At 35.7% G+C, this 25,017-nt stretch overlaps 1 protein-coding gene across 1 annotated transcript in view; it reads right to left on the bottom strand.

Annotated features, from left to right (window-relative positions):
* Positions 1 to 9,570: 9,570 nt before the first annotated feature.
* SEMA3A (semaphorin 3A) overlaps positions 9,571 to 25,017 on the bottom strand; it is a 174,822-nt gene continuing 159,375 nt past the window's right edge. The window contains exons 15-17 of the mRNA XM_086745637.1: positions 21,215 to 21,282; positions 15,435 to 15,577; positions 9,571 to 13,875 (exon numbers count right to left, since the gene is read on the bottom strand). Coding sequence (XP_086601763.1) covers positions 13,420 to 13,875; positions 15,435 to 15,577; positions 21,215 to 21,282 — 667 coding nt within the window. The 3' untranslated portion in view covers positions 9,571 to 13,419. The remainder of the gene's footprint in view (positions 13,876 to 15,434; positions 15,578 to 21,214; positions 21,283 to 25,017) is intronic.

The following is a 25,017-nucleotide window of genomic DNA, read 5'->3' as shown; positions in this document are numbered from 1 at the left end:
TAGGAAGGACGAGCAGTCTTGTGATTTCAGACTTGGAAAAAGTGGGTTCATTTCCTGATTGAGGCACTCAGGTAATGTTACCCAGCCACTCTGTTTATTCTTGGCCTGAGTTCTCAGCTGCAGAGCAGTGAGAGCACTGTTTCCAACACATAACATGAGGAAGAAAGAAATCTGTTCATGAAGACCTGACGATACAGGGTATATAAGAGCCTTTATAGGTCAACATTCTGTTTTATGCCTGAAAATTTTGCTATGACTGCTTATAATTAATAAAAATTCAGCTCTGTTAGCCTTGTCAAGATGTGATAACTGTAAAACCCAAACTGTTTGGTCAAAATAAGACATAGTTATTAAGAATTCTAGGGGAAATCCAAGTGGTTTAAGAAGTGATTTTTCTGTTGATTACTCTTTGCCTACAAAGAGCTGTGTCATTTCTTGTAATATTGAAAGGAGCCCACTAAAAGATCATTCGTAAAAGAAGATTAGGAAAACATACATGCTTTTTAATTAAATATTGGAGGCACTTTGGCTGTCTCTACAATACATTTAAAAAGTTAAGATTTTATAAGGAGCTAATAAATAATCCTTCAATTTAGTTTTAAAAATTAGTTGACTTTTTATAGAAGAGGTGCTTTTAATCTAATAGTTATGAACAAATGCCAAGATAAATAATCACTGTGGTTGAAAATATATACAGATGTCTTTCCTCTTTCAGTCATCTGTTATTCTGCTCCAACACTGAATTCTGATTCCAGGCAATGTGCTAAATGTTCACTTATATACAGTGACATCCACTACAACCTCTACGCCCATCATGGAAAAAACCAAAAATTTGTACACTAAACAATGAAGTCATTAAAGTATTGTGAAAGTGACTTAGGTGGGAAGTGCCATGGATATAAAAAACAACATAAAATAATCCCGATCCTTTATGGATACAAATCGTATTTATAGAAGCAAAATCGTTTCTTATCAACATAGTTTTCATTTGATTATTAACTGAATTCAGTTGTTTTTAAAGAGCTGTTAGAGTGAATTAGCAAGACACTAGGTTGTACTGTGCATGTAGAATCAGGTTTATTTTTCTTTCTAGTTATTCCTAATATGGATAATCTCAAACAAGTGATAATCAGTACAGTTTTTAACCAAGACTTATCACAGCTGTCATCATAATTGGTTTCCCATTATGCTTATAAAATAAAATGGATAATGATAGACGTATATTCCTATTTTTTTGCATTGTTCTACAGAGTTCAGCTGTGCAATTGGTTTTCTCACACAGTCTTTCGATGAAAATGTCTTTAGAATTTTTCTTATTTCGTACGACAATACTCAGCAGTAGTTGGGTAGCTGTTGTGCTAAAGCAATTGCTTATTAGAATAATCACTAGTGTTTCAGTATTGTCTGGTGCTTCTTCCCAGCTGACTGCCATATTGACCTACTCTTTCTTGCTTTAAGCTGTAATCACACATTTGGTACAGGTCATTTTATTTGTGCATTGTATGATTGAACTTTGTAATTCATATGTGTTTTTACAATCTTACAATATACATCAGTTAATAAAAACTGCTACTAAATGCTACATACATATGCTTTTAAATATCTCTTTAAGGACTAGTAACTTTTTAATATCTGACATGCATACAGATTTTTTTTTTTAATTTCCAGATAAAAATCCTTTTTGTCTAACTGGGTACAGGAATATTTGTATTTATTAGTCTGATTTGTCCACCTGCAAAATACCTCTCAATGTGGAGGCATAGAGTATACCTTTGAGTCTTATATTCAAGAATGAGATTATTCATTTCCAAGCAGAAAAATTGTTGGAATACAGTAAATGCTATTAATGTTAAAACAAGAATGAAACTATAATTTAATCTAAGCAGAAACATACAGAGACTATTAGACAGACAATGCAATTACTAAACTTCAAAAGCAATTAGATTTTGGAACTATCATGTGTGTGACAGAAAAAAATTTGTGAGTGAATCTTCTATTGTAATTATTTAAAAGAGATAATCAGAGGGTGACTGTAGACTGATAACTCAAGGTCTGCCCCAGTACAAATTTGAGGGCTGCCATTAAATGAAGTTAGGAGATAACAAGTTCAGAAAAAGTAAAATAATGTATCATCCTTTACGTAGTAGGTTAAAGATGTGAAAATACTTACCAAAAAGTTATTGTAGATGGTAATTTTTTTTATAGATTCAAAGGAGACTGCACAAGTTCATGGAACAGAGGATTGTGTCAATAGAGGTGCATAGAAACTACCTCTGGACCGTGAGGTTCCTGGAATGCACACTGTTGAAAGCTGGGAGATTATTCTATAGTTGCTTCTTTGTTATAGTTTTATGTGCCTACTTACTTTCGTCCAGTGTTGCAAACAGTTGGTTGGGCAAGATGGACTTCTGGTCTGACTCAGCATAGTTGTTCACATATGCTCATGTTATGAAGAATTAATAATGATTGCATGTTCTCAGATGGATTTTCTGAAGTACCTGAGAGATTTAAGAGAATATGAAGCGTGTTCCTCAAGGGTCAATAAAAAACCTCTTAAGAAATCTGAAGTTTAATTTAGCTAAGAAACTCCTATCTTAGATATTATCAGAAGTTAATCAGACTCTTGAATCTGCAAAATAACAGTTTCATTTCAGTTGTGCCCTCTCCCTTCTCTTTGTTTCTTTCTTCTGGTAGGATTCACTAGGCCCCTCCTTTCATTCCTGAGTCAGCAAAATTCAGCTTTTTTTATACCATTAAGAAACCATGAGCACAGGATGAAACAGATAAACAAAACCACACACAATTCATAAAAATAATACAGAAATTTACCACATTATTCACAAAGATATCCAGTCAAGCATGAGGAAACTTTGGTTTACAGTACGTAGGTATTAACCTGCAAGCTAATGTATGTGGTGCAGATTTATTTCAGCCTCCCAAAGCTCTATCATGATTATATCTACTTCTCTAATTGAATGAGTAGCCCTAAATGCTTCCAAACAACCTTTCCTTATTCCTCAGGAAAGAAGAGGGAAACCTCTCTTTGAAAACTTATGCATAAGGTATCATCTAAGTAATGAGCACTAGGAACAAAGTTCCCCTATGAGCAGGTTATTTCATTGCTGCTGATTGAAGAACTGTTTACACCTTCCTCTGAGGCAGCTAGTACTTCTTATCTTCTGAAATATGGTACTGAATGACACCCATCAATATTGTAGACCAGCGTTGCAGTTTCTATATTAATCCCTTCCTACAAAGCATTGTTTCAGAAAAGATGCTGAAAAAAGAAAACCCAGACTAAAAACAGTTGGCTTAAAATTCAGACTGAGCGTTTTTTTATGATGTGAAAATATCCTTCTTGGTAATACTAGAGGCTTATGTCCCCTAGAGGTGTTTATATGAAAAAAAAAATGACAGTTCTATTTAGTTTTCTTCCACAAGTCTATTTCAAACATCAAGATCTACTGCAGAAATCTGGAGGGTCATTGTCTGGTATGAAGAGTGTTGTCACTCACCTTTTGAGTGACAACAGACTGGCACATAATTCCAGAGGCAGAAAAGAAATGTAAACTTTTATGTAAAACAAATAATGAGATCAAATTAACATTTCTTGCTGTTATGTCTAAAAGTCAAATGCAAAATCGGGGCTAAAACATGTCCTATGTATACTTCATGGTGCTAGATATGCAACAGTCTGTTTCTACAACCCTTTCTACTCAGTCACTACCAAAACAGATTTCCACACAGGGCCTGATCTTGACTGAATGCCTCAAGTTGTTTCTTTCAGTGACTCATGGCAGGAAATGCAAATCCTGGCTTGATCCTATTCCATTAAAGATAATGGTGAAATTTCCAAGAGCTATGATGGAAGCAGAATTCATTCATTTCCAATTACTTTTCCTGATTTTTAGCAGTCCATTAGGTCTGTAATACTCAAATGAATTGGAAGAGCTCGGGTCATGTGCATGTACCAATTCACCCTTCAAACAGAAAATGGGGTCTTTAGAGGTTACCAATAACTTCTTATATTCACTATGAAAATATTATAGACTTTTAATTATTGTAGCACTGTAGTTCTACTACTGTTGTGATGACTTTGATAAAACCTTTCGGAGATCTCTGATGTTTTAGTAAAATCCAAGTCCAAAGTAGTGATAGAGATAAAATATGGCCGACTTCATTCAGGATCATATATCTGGTAAGAGTCACTGGAATACTAGATAACGCATTAGGGATGCAGTTCCTTGGCACTGCTAAATTAAGTTCCACTTTGCGAAGGATGTTTAAGGGGGAAATACTAGGACACTGCCTTGTCTTGAGAGAATAAGTATTGCTCAATAGATCACATTACCTCCTTGTGATATATGTGCTGGTTGTACAATATAAACCTAAATGACCCAACTAGTCCAAAAGCCAAGGTTTAGCAGCTATATAGTCCATTTTATGGCCTTGACAAACATTTCTCTTCTTAGTGGCGGATATTTGCAACTGGCTCACAAGAAATTCAAAAGCATCCAATGCCTGTAATAGAAGTAACTTTCATACAAGTGACAAAAAAGGAAATAATATGTTTAACTTTAAATGCCTAGATTTGAAAATAACAGAAAACTAAATTATAGAAGACAGGGAGACTTTAATAGAAACTGTAATTTTGTGATATTATTTCCTATGAATATTAATATTTTTTTAATATTTTGTCATTAAAAATCATCCAGATATTGTATTTTGGTATTCTTCATTTCTGTACACAGCCCACTCCTAGCCTTTTTAGTAGCCATTGAAAGATTTAGCATGATTTACATGGCAATCATATGCAAACTGCAATTTGTAAAGGCACTGTACCTGAGTATGGTATCCCTGGAGCCTTATTTAAGGTTTCAGCTTCTTCTAGATGCAAGAGCTACCAAAAAAAAAAAAAAGATTTTAGGATTTAGTTCCAAATATTTGCAGAAATGCTTTTTTTATCAAGCAATAGTGTGCCAACATATTGTTGAAGCACAGTGAATGCCAAACAGAAGAGTTTCTAGGAGACAAAGAATCATTATTTGCTGAGCATGCATGTGTTCCATTCAGTATCCAATAAAGATTTTTTCAGCTGCATTGTGTCTGTTATTTTGACATGCAACAGTGAACTTAACTATAAATAGTTTAATTCTTCTACATTCAACCATTTCTCCCCCTACAGCTAATGAAGATCACAAAGATGTATAATATGTGAAATATTTATCATAGTTTGGAGCCCTGTTATATTGAAATGCTTTATACCGACATCAAATTGTTTAGATTTCACAAGCAACATTTTGAGTCTTAATGAATAGCACAAGGATTGAAATTAATACCTTTCAGCACCCTGACTGTTTGACAGATTCCAGTCAATAAAAAAGTGGTGTAGCACACAGCTTTATTTATTTGGATGAGGATCTAGCTAAGTATACTGGTTAGCATTAAAGACAAAAAACCTACAACTTGTTGATTTCTAGAAGCACTGGCATGTTTGTAAGAATGGTATGTGCACATAATTGATTAATAAAGGGAAATACAGTGAAAAATTCCACAGTGCCCTAACAGGCCTAGATCAGTTGCATCCTCTAAATTTAAATTACCGCAGAGCAAAAGAGGTCACTTCTCCTTAACTATCTAGTTTGCAAAACAGTACAAATAATCTTTTTCATCTGTACTGGACATCAGACAGTGTCGTAGTTCAGGCAAGAGTTAAGCCTACATTTTCTTTATATAGAACAGCTATTAAAAATCAACTTACATGAAGAAACTCAGGCATGGTGCAAGAAAACAGAACATATTTTAGGAACAGCAGCATGTGAGTAAGTCACAAATAATTATACAAGAATGTGCTTAAGTGAGTGTCTGATTCAGGATCTCTGGTAAGCATGGAGATGTTTTAAAAACAAATATGAAGTCCAGTGAGGTTGGAAGCTTTCAATTATGCTCACTGATCTTTACTCAGCTCCTAAATTTTTGCAGTACAGTAACTAAAACAACCACCTGACTTGGATAAAATTGTAATTTTTTGTTTGTTTGTTTGTTTTCAAAACTTAATTAATCACATTCCAGTAATTTTCTATTAGGAACTGTAAAATTATTTATTGATTAGAAGATGACATTTAAAATCTTTAACCTGTAGTGAATTACCTTAGACAAAACTATAAAGCCCTAAAAATAGGGCTTTATAATAGAAGTGCTGACAAAACCCTAATGAAAAGAGCACCAGTGGCCCTACTGTAGGCACAACAAACAGAAGAGGAAAGTTAAGCCTTCTTCAGAGGAGCTTGCACAGTCTGTCTGTTTGTTCTGGTTTATTGAGCCATTCAGTGTGGTATTATTCAGTGAAAGCAGAGTTTATAGAAATGCCTTTTTCCTATGTAGTTCTACAAACCAGGAAAAAAAAGTGACATGTGAAACTAAAGGGCCTAAGGGACTGGTCATTGCAAAACATGGTTGAAATGTGTGCATTTCTTTTTCTGCTTTTTTCTTCTCCTGCCCCCAGCTATAGCAAGAAATTAGAAGTTCAAATCAAGTAATATTTGGTATTTACTGGATCTACTAGAATTACGAGAGTTTCTTTATCCTTTTTCCATGCAGAAACGTGCATCTCCATTGACCTCTTAGTACGAATCATAATTCATACTAAGACACTTACAAGAAAGGATGACCACGAAACTCCCACAGAAATTAAGATAATACATTTGTACTAAGTATAAAATACAGAATGCAGGGTTATCCCATGTTGAAGGGTGTAAAGAGGAGTTTTGTTCCCAGGGCAGACCTTCAGATTTCATTTATACCAGACTGTAATGTGGAATGTGCTGAAAAAGCATTTGGTCAATGAGTTGTACTGTTGGGGTATAGTTGGTTATTGTAGGCTTTCAGAAGTTAGGGAACTTTCTCTAAATCTGGAAGGCAAATAACCTACGATGATGAAGAACAATTCAGGAAAGACTGTTTGAGCTATTTTAGCTGCAAAGACCAGACTCCAGCTCATGGTCTGAGAGCCTTCTAGCAGTATAGAGCAGTATGGAGCAGGACCTCCCTCACACCTAGAATTTGTTGAGGGTTCTTATATTTTAGCCTTATCACCACATTAGTGTCTACATCTCCGTATTGCTTGCTAAGACCTGCTACCTCAAATGGCCAGTCTGACATAGCCCCACTTTCTTGAGTCTCCACAGAGGAGACATGGGACTTACAAAGATGTTTACCGACCCACTGTCAGTGCCTGAGTGTGCTTAGGAGCCCTAATGTCCTTTCACACCCCTGGGGCTTCCTCCCACCTTGTCCATGGCTCAGGACCTCATTCCACCCCCTGGACTCATCACTCCCTATCTCAGTGGGGCCATAAGATGGCACCTCTAGTTCCACCACAGCCCTATCCATGGGCTCTGCCAAGCCAGGTCTGTCTATAGGTTGATGTTCTGTCTTCATGCCCAGGAAGGTGCCTGAAACCCAGGACAGGGGCTGCCCTGGCTGCCCTCCAGCCTGCCCTGCTCGTGGCTGCAGGCGACAGGGCCTGACTGCCAGGTCCTGCCCTGCCATCCTCAGGAGCCCCTGCCATCCTTCATAATTCCCTGACAGACATCTTCTTGCATTGTACCTCACAGTACTAGCAGATGTGGCAAGAATAGATTGCATACTAGTATGACTGGAGTGCCCAGACACAGAGCAGCTTGGGGAGGTCTGGTCATTAGAAACAGGATTCCCTATGTGTGTTGAAGAAGACAGTAGCCTTCAACAAGGACTATAGAAACTATATAATGACCTTTCTGGGTTAATATTGAGGCAAGAGGAGCCCCATTTCCTTAAGGGGTGAAAAACTACTAGGAAAAAAAAAGGAAATTTCTTTCTTAACCCAAGTGAAACTTTTTCACTATGGAAATGGCTTCACTAGAGCTTTAGGATTTAGCTCAGATCATCCTAAAGTTCACCAAAATGTCAACTTTTGATAAATTCCAGGACAAAAAAAAAGTCCCAAACTAGGCCTGTTCTTCATAGTTTCTAGTTTTATTGTAAAGCTTCTCCAAACTTTCACACAAATATTTATGGAGACCAAAGAAGCTGACTGGTTCACCAGTACTCTACTCTACTTGTATCCTGTTACTGAGCGTTCTGAGGAAAATAGTCCTTTTGTTTTATGCTTTGGAAAAAGCCATCATAACTTTACCTCCTATTAAATGCATGTTTGATGGGGAGCTCAGTGAATGTGACCTGTAAGGAAACAGAATAGTGTGTTTCAGTCTTTATAAAGGAAATATTTATAACAATTTATAACTGAGGCTGCCAAATGTGTTCTTCAGAGATGCACTAGAATTACATGTAGAGCCTCAAATACTTTAGGGAAAAGTGAAAGCTGGCAGTTTAAATGTGTATGTGTGTGTATATATATATATGCATATAGAGATATATGAACAAATAAACATTAAACCCCAAATGTTTCTTCTTTCTTCCTACTCAGTGTCAATGAAGGTCATCTCTAGGTATTGTACATTCCTGGCAATGTAGCAAAGTAATAACAGAGGATGATCAGTTTAGCTGTGCTCTACAGGGAGTTCTAGCAATGGATGCCACGTAGCTACATCCAGAAACAAGGGTCATCCTTTGTGAGTATCCATAATTCCTGCACTGGACAGACAAAAAAAATTACTCTGGTCTTTCATTTAGTGGATTCACGGCTTGACACATCCATTCTGTCCTTGTTGTACTTAATGACATCTTTTGTATCCCACTGAGTTGCCTGGCTGCTGCTGAGGGCTTATTTTCATCTTCGAAAGACAGTGGTAACCACAAAATATCCTTAGAACATCCTTTTGAACTGGACCTCTCTATCCTTGCTTTACAGGAAGGAACATGAGCAAAGCTGAACGGATTAGTGATGATTAAATACTAATGATTGCTTCCTTAATTCTATATTTGTCAAACGGAACTAATGATACTTTCTTTTCTCCACTTCTTGTCTGGTGTTTTTAAACTTTATGCTTTCCAGGGCAACATTTGTCTCATTAGCTCTTTGCACAATGATTAGTGCCATGGTATATTACTTTTAGATAGAGCCCCTAGTCACTTCTAAATACTAGTCACTGATAAGTTTACTTAAGGATACAAGGGTATGTCGACAACAGACAGAACCTGATTTGTTCTATTTGCTGTCCGTGTAAGCTAGTTTCCAAAAGGAAGTAGTGTAGGTGTACTAAGGCATTAGCATCGCACAGAGTGAATTTCATCAAGTACACAACTTGCTAGCTTTTGCATGTCTTCCAGGCTGATTTACAGTTTGGTTCATGGGCAGAGTTGGGGTATGTGCACGTGTGGTTTTATCTGCAGAAGCCCATGAAGTTCTGCCAAAGGATAGGCTGAAGATAAGTTTGTAGCTTTCATTTCAGGCATTATTAGTTTGTAGTCTTCAAAAAGAAACAATAAATGCCATTAATAAAAATAGCAACCCTTCTGGCCTAGTAAACAGAGCTCATACATTGATAGCATTATATTGGCAACAATGCACTCCATATGCTCATGAAGGTTACAGGGCACATTTCCATGTAAACAGTCAAGACAGCGAACTTCAAATATTTGGAAGAAATGTTTATTTAACAACTAAATACATGCTAAAAGAAATAATTTACAGCAGCAGTTTCATTACATTTTTTTTTCTCTCCAGTTTTCTAGTTCCCATCTGAATTGAAGTGATAAATACAGAAGTAGAATTATTTACTACTCAGTGAGGAATGTGCTTAAAGAAAAAGCGCATAACTTTGGCACTGATATAGCAAATAAACCACCTTATCACCTGTGTGGCAAAATCTTGAATTTTATTATTATGCTGAACACACCGAAATGGAGTACCTCTAGATAACAGTACTTTACACTGTACCTCCTTATCTAGTCAAAAATATTTACATCTCTTTTGGCTAATGTGTAGGTAGCAAAAACTGAACTATTAAACACATACCATTGATATTCACTAAATAATACATAAAAAGGATCAGTAAATGCGCATTCACATGCATTTAATTTAATTTTACTTTTTTACATAGTGACTTTATTGGGTCATGAAGATTTAACTCTGTTCTGCAAAGATGTACATTTTCTTAGTTTGATGTTATAGTTTAACAAAACCACACAGTTTTTAGGAGCCATTGAGCAAATTCCCATCTTCAGTGATCCATGCAAAGTGTAGACGAATAAGATTCAATGTATTTTTGTTCCTTGCAAATGGATATCTTAAAACAAATCAAAATAGATCTTTCTGGTTATAAATGAAATCCTTTATTTCTCTCCAGCTTAAACATAACTTCTTGCTTACTTTTTCTAAAGTCTGTAACAGGATGTTTAGAAGGTTTTATTGACAATTTACAGAAATACCATTTTTACCTTTATCTTCAAACCTTATGTTGCTTTAAACAATAATGACATAAATAAGGGTATGATTTTTTTCTGAAGTTGCAGGGCATCTTTCTATATATCAATTCATTAAGGCCTATGTGCTTTGAAAAAATTTCATCTCACATCAGTATTAAATGCTGTTTTAACTTGACCATAATACGAACCTGAACATTTTAAAATATCACTGCTGGCTTGATCCGCTGCCCTCTTATTTATATGAACAAATACAAAGATATAAACTAGACCACTCATGTCAGTAAGGACTGGATTGAAGTTTGTAAGATATGGTTGTATCAACTGACCAATTAGACTGACAGGTTATAGCAAAAACATTGCAACCTCTGTATTTTTGTTCCCACAGATTATATTCCTCTGTATAGAAAAACATCTTACACTCCTGACTTAATTTAATCTGTTTCTTCTTCAGGGGTGGTGAAAGAGGTTTGATTTTTTTTTGCAGCAAGTTGCTATGGAATCAGTTGCTATGATCATGATAGAAAAAAAAAATAAGATAGCAATTCCATTAATATGTTAAAAAGCAAACGAAGTCATTTAGGGTCTGTTGAAATCAATCTATATTTTTCCCATTGAATTTTCTGAGGTTCATTTTAAAACTGTTTCGTTTTTTAACAAAGAAGATTGCAATGATTCGATGGTACACAACAGCCCTACACAAAAGGCTAAAGAGTGTTCTATGATTACAATTAAATATTTCAGCTGACAACAATGCTCAGAAATTAATCATAAGCTGAGCTGAAAAATTAAAACTTCTATACAGGAAAGCACATAGTTGAATCTATGTTTTAGTTCATGCCTATTCAGTACGTCATGAAAGCATGGGAATTTAATGGCATATTAAAGTTCACAAGAGTCAAGATAAACACAAGAGAGACTTCAAGTTGCTTTAAAATTAAATTCCCAAGTGCTTTCCTAAATGATGACCTTACAGCCTTGTCCTGGTCTATTCAATGAATTTTTTTCCTAAATAAATTAATGACAAAATATCTTGCAAGTTCATCCCCTGTAAAAGATGCATATGGGAGTAAAGTGACTGGGCCGTTAGTGAAAATCCAATTGCTATGGAGGCAAGAAGTCAAGGTTTCACTAATTGGAAGGTTACTTGAATTAGTGAGTGGCAAGGAGATTGGGATATATTGTGAGAGAAGCTGTCATAGCAGCTGTGTTTTACTGTGTCTGATAAGGTTGCTAGTGTAGTGATTGATAAATTAAAGAATTTGGAGTAAATAACAACAAAATGGATCAGACATCAATACAGACACACTTTTATATAAAAGCTCCTTTAGCAAACTAAGAACTTTTTCTAGCAATTTTCCCCACTATGACATTACTTGAAATGATGTGATTTATGGACTCTACCAAGACAAAAATATGGGAGGCTGGAGAAAGATGACCTCAAAAGAATTGGACACCGTAGAACTGGAGACCAAAGGCACATCTGTGCTGACATGAATAAATCCACTGCTTATAACTCTAAACTGACATTTATGGTGCAAGTGCATTGTCCGTTTTACCCTGTTGCTCTCCTGTATATAAGACAGAAGTGCAGGACCAAATTATCTGCTAGTATAAACTAGTCTTAAGCTGAACTTCACCAATTTACTGCTGCAGCATACTTCACCCACAGATAAAACTGTCTGCTAGATCTTAAAACAGAGAGTTGGCTATGAGGCTATGATTTACGTGGCCTAGTGCTGGTTCTTTGCATTTGGATGAACTGACTCACAGAAAGAATGGAGCGCTGTAGTGTGGACATATTTCTACCATTGAACTGGGAACAAAACTTCTTAAATTGAATGTGAGCTTTGCTCATGGATACATGACAGTTTATGAGCCACAGTATTTAAATATTAGCATTCACACATATTTACGAACCAAGAAAGCAAGAGTGTAATTAGTACAGGGTATTTTAATGCTATTTACTTTTTTGAATTAAAAAAATATACAACTGAAAATCAATGCTTTCCTCTTCGTTGGTTCAATCTACAGTAAGGTATTATACAAATGGAATCATTTCAAATACCATACTTAGAAAAAAAGAATGCAGAAGACTTCCATGCTATACAGCAACTTTCATGTTAAAATAGCTTAGTTTTAAAATTGCTTTGAAGTTATATGTCGTATAGATTACTGGGACAGAGGGGAGGAGGTTAACTGCAGTGTGACTAGCTCCCCTGGAAGATTTTCCGAACAAAAGAGTAAAGTAGGTCATAATTCGAAATTGTCTTTTTTTTTTTCATCTAAACCAATAATTAAAAAGTACAATATTTCTAAGACAAAAAGTCTAATCTATTTTAGAAAAGAGCTAATGCTTGCTGCATATTTTTCATGGTACATTTAAATTATAGTTTTAATAAAATACATCTTTAAATCAAAGCTGAAAGAAGTCATCAGTAGTAGGCCAGTGTACTCCACATTTTTTATTCTTCCAGATGCTGGATGGCTTATGTTTTTCAGATTTCCACAAACAATCTCATTCAGTATTGTTTTTCCTCTTCTAGTACATATGAACAGGAGAACTGGTAGACAAAACAAGAACAAAATCCTTGTGTCCAATCACATGTTTAGACGTTCATCAGCTTAATGAGTTCATGCAGTTTTATATATAAGTCTAGAAATGGTAGTGCTGATGATGAAAGGTGGGATTTGTTTTTCTTTTTTTTTAATATGATAACATGAAATACAGCATTTTGTTTGTATCTCAGCAAAAGAGAAAGCAAAACTTGCCTGCTGAACACTTGCAGAACTTTTTGAGCAGTAAGCTAGGTCCGGATGAGTTATCATCCTTGAAACTCTGGTCTTTCTGGTCTTAGAATCAGAGCAGATAGGGAGGATTTACTAGGAAAGTTAGAAATGGATTTTATTTAAACCTGGTGGAAATTGTTTGAACTTTCCACTCTTGTAAACATCCACATAATGCCATGAAAAAGTTCATGAATATTGCATTTTTTTCCAGTTATCTGTCTATACAAGTTTCTACTTGGATGAGGTTCCTAGAGGTAATGTAGCTCAGACACTCCGTGGTGCCCTCTCAAATTCATGGGTCCTCCTGTTTCTACCTTTTTTATTCTCTTGTAGGTGCTTCCACTTATTTGTATTCACCTGCGCATTGGCAGGCCTTTGCCGGCGCTGTTTGCGGTCTCTTTTCCAAACTTGCTCACAGAACTCATCCATTGTGTTGAGATTGGGGTGATTGATCAACTGCATGAAGTCTCTATACCAGATCTTTTGACTGGGGGTCATGCTATTAGTAGCATCCTTGGTCTTGGAAGCATCACCATCTTCTTCTTTATGGAGCAGCTCTTCCAGGTGGTCAGTATCAATTACTTCCAGGGTCACTTTGAGCAAAGTTTGCATGAATCCATGCTCCACAGCATGACAAAAATAAATACCAGAGTCTCTCTGTTGAAGACTTCGTAGCAATAGGCCCTGTTCTGTCCGGATCATGTGATCATTCACTTTTATCTGTATTGGAAAAAAGTGGTAATTTCAATAGTTATCTTTCATATATGTACAACATTATCCTCTAACCATACTAGTTCCTTAGTACTGCTCCTTTCAGCTGGTAAAACTTGGCCAAAAATCCCCAAATGAATGGAAAACCCCTTGCCAGTAATCTGTATTATGGAAGGCTCAAATACTCTGGAGAGAGTACTGATGTACTGCAAGAGTTTGGGGGATGAAGAATTTATCTCTTAGTCCCTACTTCTGCTGAACAAAGATTTGTATCAACTCTGTTAGATGGACTTGCTGGTAAGATTACAGAAGATGCAAGCCTATAATCAGTAGAGTCAACATGAATGCATTTGGCTGTATTACTGAAGTCACATTTATCATTACCATTTAGTCAAGCCTAGGTATATTTGTGTGAAAGGTCCTCTGTCTTCCTATTGTTTGTTACTACAAAAGCCCTTATGCACAGAATTGGGTTCTGCATAAATGGAGAATTTACAAAGACATAATAAGGATTAAATCTTAAAATTTTTATATTCAAAAAGCAGTTGTCCAAAATACTGCATTTTTCAGAATTAATTAATATCTAGAATATAATTTCACTCTTCAAATGCTTACGTCGCTGCAGACAGAAAGGATGCAAACCTGTTTGCTGCTTTCTCCACCAAGAATAAATTCTAAACAGTTTACTACTAATTCAAACAAAGCAAACAGCAAAAAAAAAAAGTCTAAACTGCTAATGTTCTAAGTATTTAGTATATATTTTGAAAAAAAAATGCTTCAGAGTAGTTTGGGTATGTTTACAGATACTTCAATGCAACAAAAAAAAGTCCTGGTTCCTACCTCGATCTCCCTACCTACCAAGTACTTTATTCTCTTAATATATGTGTGACCTAGCTTGATAGTAACATGACTTGAGAAACAAGGTGAGTAGGAACATAAGACTGTTGGTAACAAGAGGAGAAAAATAAAGTATCACCTTAGGTAATGCGAGCAGAGAAAGTCAGTGAGCATTACTTTTGAAGAAAAAAAGTGTACAAGTTTTCACACCCTTGTGTCCACTACACTTCCTAGTTCTTCATTCTATCTCCATCTTATTTGCCGTAAAGCCTTAGAGTATGTAGTACATAGGAAACACTCCTGTTAGACTATGTTTGAGTCAAACAGTATAATTTAATGAATGCAGTTAGACTTATTTTTCAGAAGCAATTTTAAGGTCTTTGTAATATTTAAGTTCAATATAATCCTTACATGATGCTTTAAGTGGCATGTAGATAGTACGCTACTTTTTTTTTTATTTCTGAGATCTCTAAAGGAAAACCAGTGTGTTTTGCAGGGGGTCTGATTGGGGAAAAGATATGAGTGTTTGATCATGTAATAGTCTGTGAAGCCTATTAGAGAGCTTATGGGGTTTTATGGTCCCAAGAGCAGTGAAGAGCAACAGAAATTATAAGATTCCAGAGGAATTCTGCTAAATTAAAATACAAGCAGATATTATTCTAGGAAGGACGTAGGTTCAAGTATGTCTTCATAGAGAAGACTAGTTGCATCTTTTAATTTTTCTACTGTACCTCCTCTTTGCGGTCATCATTTTGCTTCTGGAATTGCCAGTAGACTACAGCACGCTGAGATTTTGGACTGCACTCAAGAAAAGTGCTGCTGTTCTCTACTCCATAGATAATCTTTTCCTCAAGAGTCTGACCACTTGGGTTATCTGTAAGGCAGAAAAAAAAAAAAAGAAATATAGAATGAAAATCACCAGGAAAGAAAAATCTTAATTACTACGTGAATTTATTTTTTTTTAGAAATTTGGCTCCCTTAAGGTGTTTAAAGATTAAAACCTTATAAGAAAAAGATCCCCATATCAGTATGACATTTGGAAAGTTTCCATCAACATCTATATCTTTGTAATGATCCCTTGTAGATTTTTTTTTTGCTATTTTTGTATTTTAAATCCTAACAGCTGTTAACATCTCAATATGTGAAGCTAATGAATTTCATTGTGAAATTTTGTGTAAACCTCATTATTATTCATCAAGGAAAACAGCTAGGACATGACAAGAATTTTTAATAGCAAACTGTATGCAGTGAGAAAAGTCAGGGTGCAGTTGCAGAATGTCTGTAATGATGCCTCCTGGGCTCTATGATCATAATACTTTACAGCAAAGTAATAAAACATGAGGCTATTTAAAGGTAGTATAATGTGTTTAGATTATATGGCACTGCAGTTTGCTGAAGCTGTTAATGACTAGAAATAATGTTTTGGAGGAAACAATCTTCAATTAATCATTTCCTCTCATACTGATATAATTTATGGAAATGTAATAAGGTTAATAACCAGATATTATGGGAGGGGAAAAAGAAAGTTAAATAAATTACTTCCTTTTATAACAACATTTCAAGATATTCATCAACTTGCTGGAAATATCACATAGCTATAGGATTTATACAGCATTTGATTCTTCTCCAATACCACAGAGGCTGTAAGGCATCATATTTCAACTTTCCACTTTAGCTATTTAAAATGATGTTATGGACTTAAGTGGCAACAGAACAATAATCCTGGAGAGGAAGGGGTTGGTAAACTATTTAACACTGTGTTAATTTCACGAGGTTTCCTGTCTCTTTGCCATTATTTGTCTTTCTTTCCATTTTCCACTTTTGATCTTTAGCACTGGAAATCTTTAAGGTGCTTCTTTTGATATGTTTTAATAGAAAAATTCTGCCTAATTAAAGTCTTCTCAGATAAATCCTTTGTGAAGTTTCATTTGTTTTCACTGTGCCTTTATCATATCGGCCATGTTGTTTAGCAAACACAGGCTGTTTGGTAGATCACTGAACCAAAGGTAAAAATGAAATTGAGCTCCTGGTGTATGTTGATACAGCAATCATATGTCTTTCCATAGTGACTTGCAGCCCTGAGAAAGGATGGGAGAGGGGATGTGGGACAGAATAGGTATGGGTGCTTGCCCTGTTCTCAGTAAGAAAACACCAAATGGCCTATTAACACTAAACAAATAGGGAATGGGTTAGTTTGCTTTCCTCTGATGGATTGTGAGGTGCTATGTAAACAACTAAGTGAAATAACTTTTATGACATCTCCAGAAACCACATCCCTATGAAGAATGTCAGTGCAGCTTTGAGCCAGCAAGATGGGGAGCAATGGAGGAACAAATTAGAAAGAAAAGCAGCAAGAGAAGGGTAAGACAGCCGGAAGAGAATATCGCCAAGGGTATCAGTAGAAAGATCTGAGATGGAGCATGGGTGAATTCATCTCAGTGAAACAGAGGAACTGGAAGTATGTAAAGAGATTAACTGAATGTAACTAGAAGTGATAAGATAAAGATTGGAAATGAAAATGATTGGCTGATAATTCACAGGTCCAGATTCAATATTGTGAATGGCTGACTGATGTCCCGACTCTTCTATTTCCAGTTGAGTGTTCTCATTTAGGAACACATGGCTGAGCAGGCAGCCAAAGTTCCTCACATAGTCAACAAGAGGCAATTTGATATCTGAACTGGGATTCACAACAGATAGCACATGTAGGGCTGCAGCATAAGACAGTCAGAAGGAAATGTCCCCTTTTATACCCTGGGACACATACGTTACTGCTCCAGTGATGTGTTTCTGTGAAACAGAGATTTACAGGCTTCCGGAATAAAGGATGGAAACAGAGATTTCACCCTAGGATGCATAGTCTATTTCAATACCTCTCTTCCAGGCTCCATGAACTTTGAATCATGTTGCAGAATGGTCCAACTTCAACAGGAGCAATCCAATAGTTTGGATGCTTGTATTGGAATTAGAGCTATCAAGTAAATCTCCTAAGCCTAAGTGGACTTTGAGTCCTCTTCTTTCACATCCTAAATACCTGATTTAACTAGTAGATTACTCATTAGGTGCCTTGCAGCACCACCTGACTATATTTTCCTGAACACAGCATAGTCCAAGTGAATTATACAGGAGCAGAGCACATGTAACACTGGTCTCATTAGATCCAAGGAGACAGTTTTCTAGATCCTAAATATCAGTGCAAACAAGAAAAATAGGTATTTCTTTGGCAAAAGTCGTACTGTCCAGGAGTAGCAGCATATTTTTAAGTATATAGAGAAGCTTCTGCTGGAAAACTTAGGTACCTAGGAATCTAAGTACCTAGTATCTAAGAAGCTAGTCACAAGTTTTCATGGAAGTTACCTTGAAGGTGGGTACTCTGACATAATTTCAAACTTCCAGGTGTTTTCTTGGATTGGTCCACGGCATTCTAGTATGTTAAAGATCACCATGGAAAGTGGCAGAAGCCCACTTTACATTTCCTCATAGGTCCAGAAAATATAACATGGGCAGCAGTCATGCATGAAGGAGGATGGATTTAAGAGATCCTCAAATTCCATTTCCATGATTTAAGGGAGCAGAAAGCAAGTCCAGAAATGTTTATAAAGTTCATGTAATATTGAGTATGTTGTGTGCAAGAAAGTAAGCAGAGTGACGGAATAATCACAGGATCGGAGTGCAGTTCTGGGACTGAAGGAGAAGCTGGGACTTGAAGGAAGAATGAAAGTCTGGGAAGTTCAGAAGAGTAGCTGGAGGAATTAGAAAACTATAGAAGTCATGAAGTTGGTTATGAAATTCAACCCAAAATCCTGTCTGAGAGCTGAAATTCCCAAAAGGCACCCAATAGGAGTATCAGCTTACTACTTGATAAATATCCTTTAAATACATAATTTCTTACATAATTGAAGAAGTATGAAAGGCAAAGTACTTATACCAAGATTGCTTTGCAGATGAATGCATGCCACTATATAGTTAAATCCAGAGTGATTCTTTGAGCTTCCCCTGGGATAAATCACCTAAAAACAGGTGCCTATCCATTTACAAATTCTTCAAAAAAAGAACTTGATTAATTTCTTGAGAGCACTAGTATGGTATGCGTAAAAAAAAAAAAAATATATATATATTCTTTACCTGACACAAAGGTGATCATGCTTTTAGAGTTAAGCATTAATGTCTGGTCAAACACCTGTAAAGCTAAGGATCCTTGGCTCCCTCTAATGTCGCTATGTAGTAATTTTTATACTACTTCTTATACATTTGCACAAAAGGGCAACTGAAAGAGCTACCTAAACCTTATTAAAAACATTATTGCTTCAGAATGATATCAAAGTAAGTTTTGCAATGTCTTTAAAACTGAAGCATAAACTAAGAGATCATTCTTTTTCCTTGTTTCTGTTGGTTCACATGTAGAATCAGTTGGCAATTACGGCAAAGTAATGTGTAGAGAAGTAGTAAATGATTGCTGGATCTTATTTTTGGCTATAGACAAACACAATTCTTCATCTGTTGTCCAGGAAACTACTGGTCACAACCAAGGAAAAAAACTCAGCATAAGTGAGCATAGAATGTTTGCGGGACAGGCAGCTGTCTGTACAATACATGATCATGTGTAAATGACAAGTAAATACAGGAAAATCTTATAGATTTACATCTCAGAATTAATTTAGAGAAAAATTTAACTCAAGAGCAATATAAAACATTCATTAAGTATTTTGACAGTGTATCCTTAAAGTTTAGGACCTGGAATTGCATTTCCTCAGTATTTTTTATAAGTTACTGATACTTATAATAACTTCTAATAATTTCATTTCAACATTAAATAAAATTTTCAGTGACATCTTATCTCATACTTTCTTTGTCCATTTTCACAAAGCTGCACTAAAGCTCCTTGTTATCAGGTGTACCACATAATAGCTTTTTCCTGACCTTAAATTCTTGTGATTATTGTAATGAGAAAACTGCACCGGATTACTCTCTTCCCTTTGGACAGAAGATACCTTTTCAGACAAACATGTATACCAAATATGTGAAGATATAAAAACCAAAGTCTTTTGAAATCCTTTTGTTGTTTACGAAGATAAAGATCAGATCTACAATTGTATACAGCACAGCTCACAAGGGAAAGAGAATGTTAAAAACAACGGACATGTGGTAGCCCACACCATCATCTTACTCATGAATAAAATGCCCAGCATAGTAAAAAGATAAAGCTGAGATGTGCTTCTGCTGTCAAGAAAATCCACATGTATTGCCTGGTGAATTTTTTCTATTGGGGAACTGAAAATGTCATCTCAGCACCAATATATGGATGGTCTCATCTGTACTGTATAAGCACTACTAGATATCATGCAACTGGAAATTTGTGAACTTTCTGCTAGTCCACATTGACTAGTTCAAATCTAAACTAGTTGTGCATTCATGAGTTCTCAAAACATGACAACTGCATATTGATCATAGTCTACTCATGCACTTTTCCAAACTTTTTTCCACCTCTGAGTAGTTTGGCCTAAGTCTGACAATCAAGTAAAAAGAAAAGCTATAGTAATGTTAGCTGCAAGTTTCAAATTATTAAAAAGGAAGATAGAAAAAGCTATTACTTAAACATTGTGGTCGTGAAGTATAGCTGACACAAAAGTACAACTTTGGACTATTTATCATTCTTGCTATTACAAGGACTGGAAGGATGGAAGGACATGAGGGTTTTGAGGTGCCTCCATTTTTAGCCACCTCTTCTTTATTTATCCGAGAAATTTGTCCAGTGGTTTAACTGTTATTATCGATGTATCAAAAACATAAGTAATCATTTTTTTTTCCAGCAGAGGGAAGTATTGCCTAAGTGTTCTCTTCACTTAGAGCAAAATGGACATTATTCATTTTATGAGTGAAGTTCTTCTGAAGAGTTTGGCAACAAATTAGTAACTGTGAGAAGTTTATCAGCCAAGCAATTTAAGAAAGGAAGATCAGGTCAATACACTATGAAAATCAAACAATCAACAAAAAACAAAACCAAAAGATGTCGAGGAAAATCCATGTTGAACGCACACAGGACAGGCCTATTGCAAGGAACATCATGATCTTAAGGGCTGATAAAGTGGCATCTACAACAAAGACCATTCCATATTTAGCTAAGGTGGTTAATTATGTGCTTGGTTGTCATTCTATGAAAACTATATGAAGAAATATGTATATACTTCTTCCTGTTCTGAAGGAGATACAACTCTTTTCTGACATAACATGCCTAGCCTGGTGGTATAGTACTATCAGCTAAGCAAAGCAGAAAAATTAAAATGCTTAAAACTGTTAATTTGAGGAAAATAAAAAAAACCCTCCAGTCTTTAGAGTCTGATCCAGGCCATTGTAAGCAATCTAAATTGGGATAATGATGTATTATATTAATCTTTCCCAGATGTTCAAGACAATTTCACCAACAAATCATTCATGTGCTTCCTACTCTTCTCATGCACAATTTGTAAATTACATACAAATTAGTTGTACTTCAGTCATATCCATAACTCACCATGATGCTGCAGGTCTGAGCAGTGGGTAAGCGGGTCTCCGTTTCGGATGTCTTGTCGTCTAGTACGTCTGCAAATATCATGTTTGAAAACTGTTAATGACCTTCTCAGTGGTCAGCATGCACATTTGCCATGACTGAAGAGCAACAAATGGAATATATATATAATTACAGAGGTCACAAGTGCACCTAAACAACACTAGGAAGGAAATCATATTGTTACTATAATATCCTATGCATTATCATGGTTTGTAGAATCAGTCTTTACTCTTACAGATAAAGTCTCCAGAAACTGAAATATATATCTGTCTTACACTGAGCTTATGAACTTCATTTTAACTGTGTTGGCAATATTGACCACAGACAAATTAATTGCTTGACTCATAGATACAGTGACTGCTAAGGGATCAAAGTATATACAGTATAGTTTAACATGCATCAAAAAACATGAAGAAGCTACAGCTTTTCTGCAAGTACAGAATTCTTTAAATGTTATGGCATCTTTTAGCTAAAATGAAATGTTAGGATGGATGGCTTTCAAAAAATGTCAAAGTGCTGTGTTTTCTACAAAATCTAAATTAAAATACATGGATCATTTCAGCAACTACAGATCTCATAAAAACATTTCTGACAAAATCTCTTCCAAAACTGTTGCAAATGACTTTGTTTTTAGAATAAACAGAATAAAACACTTGAATAGGGATATTTTGAAATGTCATGCATTTCATCCTTTGTAGCTTGAGTCTGGGTTTTAATTTTTATTGTATGTCCATTTACTACAATATATTCTTTCTCCAGCTTGATTTCCACTGGCTCTTTTGGAAAACGTATTGATCTGTGCTGAAAAAAAATATGTTGTATTTCACAGAAGAAAGCTTTTAAATACAGTCTTATTTTGCATTTGTTGTTCTCTCTTTGTCTGCTCCTATTTTTATTTAAATAGCTGTGACACAAAATTCAACTGAGCCAGAGAAAAGCATTTCATATAAAAAAAAAGAAAAAAGAACAAGGCAAACAAAGATGTGTTTCAAGTGTGAGCACTTTACTTTAGGAATCAGAGAAAGCCTGAGGGCTTGCAAAATTAGAGGAGAACAAAGAGGATTAGGCTGCTGAACAATGCTGTGATTTCAGATTATGGCATCCAGCAAAGGATATGCAAAAGTCAAGTAGCCTTGTAAAAAGCACTGTTGGTCACTCCCTTGTGACAACAGCCCAGATTTTAAAAAAGCCATTGTTTTGCAGTACAGAGACGATCTCTCTTCTGTTCACTAGTCCTGTTTGCAGACTCTCACTAACAGCTCAGCATCAGCACATACTAAGAATTCTCACAGAGACACGATCAGCTGCACAGCTGTCTCCTCTTGGCTGAAAGATTTTAACCTTTTTTTTTTTTTTCCAATGAAAACTACTGAAATGTGAAAATTGAAATTAGTTATGTGAAGTATGGTAACAGGGTTTTGTCTGGAAAAAAAAACCAAACAATTCAGAAGGTGCATTTTTTATATCTTTCTGAATAAAAACTTCTTTAAAATTATCCTAGTGAATTAGCCTGCTTTATAAAGAAGGAACCTTCTGTTGATTGAAATATGATTCAAAAAATGTACTAATCCTGATTTCAGATATCATCTTCATGTTACTCATTACCAATGAATAAAAATACACCAAAACGTAAGGAACCATAAAATTTTGTTACTCCTTCCTAAATTTTGAAATGTGGCATATTTATAGGATAGTATTTGTAGAAAAGAAGTCTGTAGAATGACTCATATTACTGTCAATGGTGTTTGGATGAGATGTTTAGTTAGAATCTCAGGAAAATGTTGCCTGTATCACCATTGTATCAACATGATGATTTATGAAATATGAACCAGAACACATCTGCATTGGGTAAAGTTAAGTGGTCACACTACAGGAGTTCTGAACTGTCATTTAGACTTGTAAAATACACAAAGAAAGAAAAACAAATTAAAATCAGGGCTCATTAAAGCTCCTTTTTGAAAAAGAAAAAAAAAAAACACAAACCAAATAAAACCAAAAACAAAACCCTAAACCAACTATTAGTAAAGCATCTGTGCAATTGCCTCAGGACTCAACTTTCCCAATATTTTTGGAGCCTAAAAATACAAGGATGCATTATTAGGAAAATGTTGACATTTAAGCTATTCCCAGCAATGCTGATTTTGTCATACATGCATTCAAAGCTGGCTTGAGGCAGTGGGTACAGCAGGTAGAGAAAAACAAAGGATCCTCTCCCTCAGTAATACAAACCTTTATTCTGCTGCTGCCAAGGGAAAATGGGGAGAAAAGGCAGGGGACAGCAGCTTTTTCTGAATGCATTGTCAGGATCTCAGCCTCCTAGGACTCACTTATTCTTTCATAGTGGCCTCAAGGAAAGTAAATTCTGCTCCCCAAGGTTTTCCTGTAACCGTGCAACCCAGTTTAGCCCTAGTAACCCTGCCTCTCAGTCTCTGTAAGAAGAGGTCCCAGTCCCTTTACCCTGATGGCAACAGTGAGCTTGGTCTGCTCTTTAATATTAAAGTTGGAGAGACAGATAAGGAAAATACAGAGAGCTCTATTTCTTCCATCAGCGTAAGCGGATGAATGACAGGATGATGCACTCTATGGGTCTTGAGATGGGCTGAGAGTAGGAATGGGTGCTAGTGAATGCTGAGAAAGGATGAAGTTCAGGGATGACGATTAACAGAGAGATAGCAGAGAAGAATGATTCAGTGATTCCTGAACTTAATGTCTCCTTCAACTCAGAGGCAGTACTTAACCACACTGACTTCTAAACCTTGAAACTTTCAGATAAAATTAATCTTAGATTCTCCTTGAAAATCTCATTGTCCCCTCTTCTCTCTTTCCTCCTCCTCCTACAGAGAAACTGCCGTGCTTCCACCACAAATTTGAATTTAGCCCATGCAGCTGAGAAAATTTGACCAGTTCTTCTTTTGGGATGGGTTCAGTTTCTCCTTTTTAATTATTTTCTAAAGAATTTAATTAAAAGTTTGGCTCAGGTTAACTCTGTTTCCGGGTGCAAAAACAGAACCTGATGTTTCATAAACTTTTTTTTCTTTTGTCATCTGTATTTAGGATATATTGTAATACAAACCTTGAAATTCTAATCCCTTCCATCTGAAAAGTCGGTGACACAAGTGCTACTTCCAACCCTTTAGCACATTTAATCTCCTGCAACAACCAATCCAAACCTGGAATTTAGAGTTGTGACATTCTCAACTAAGTATTTGCTATCATTAATTTTATGAATATAAACCCTTATGTATATAAACCCTTGGATTCCTTGTTTTTTTCATAAGTGCAAGATGTTTGGCATATTTGATTTAATGTGAGCAATTCTTTATCATTTTAGCCAATTTGTCATGGGAATCTCAACACTACACCAATGTCTGTTCTCATTTGCAAGTGATTAGCTATTCAGTTATTCCTAATTTCTACTTCAGTAGCTAAGAGCTGTTGAGTATCTAGCTTAAATACTTTAAGAGAAAGAATTTCAGAGATAAAGGCAGGCAAAGAAAATATTATTTTAAATCTTCAGGTCAGGCATCTAGGACTTGTAAATTTTTAATAAAAATTGCAGAGTCTATTTTCCCTTAACCTTTGCATTGCAAAGCCTTTAGCATCAATGTAGCATGAACGCAAAATAGTGGTTGTTCTGATCTGGTAGCACGTAGACACACATCAACATGTGCAAGTTATACTTTTGAGTAATAACAATAATGTTATATATCACTAGAAAATAACTTTCCATTCATGTCCAAACACTTTATAAATACTTCCTTTGAATT

The sequence above is a fragment of the Chlamydotis macqueenii genome, chromosome 1 (assembly GCF_036417535.1).
Source record: "Chlamydotis macqueenii isolate bChlMac1 chromosome 1, bChlMac1.mat, whole genome shotgun sequence".
Taxonomy (NCBI): domain Eukaryota; kingdom Metazoa; phylum Chordata; class Aves; order Otidiformes; family Otididae; genus Chlamydotis; species Chlamydotis macqueenii.
The sequence above is the reverse complement of the archived record's forward strand: the minus strand, read 5'-3'. Positions and strand labels throughout refer to the sequence as shown.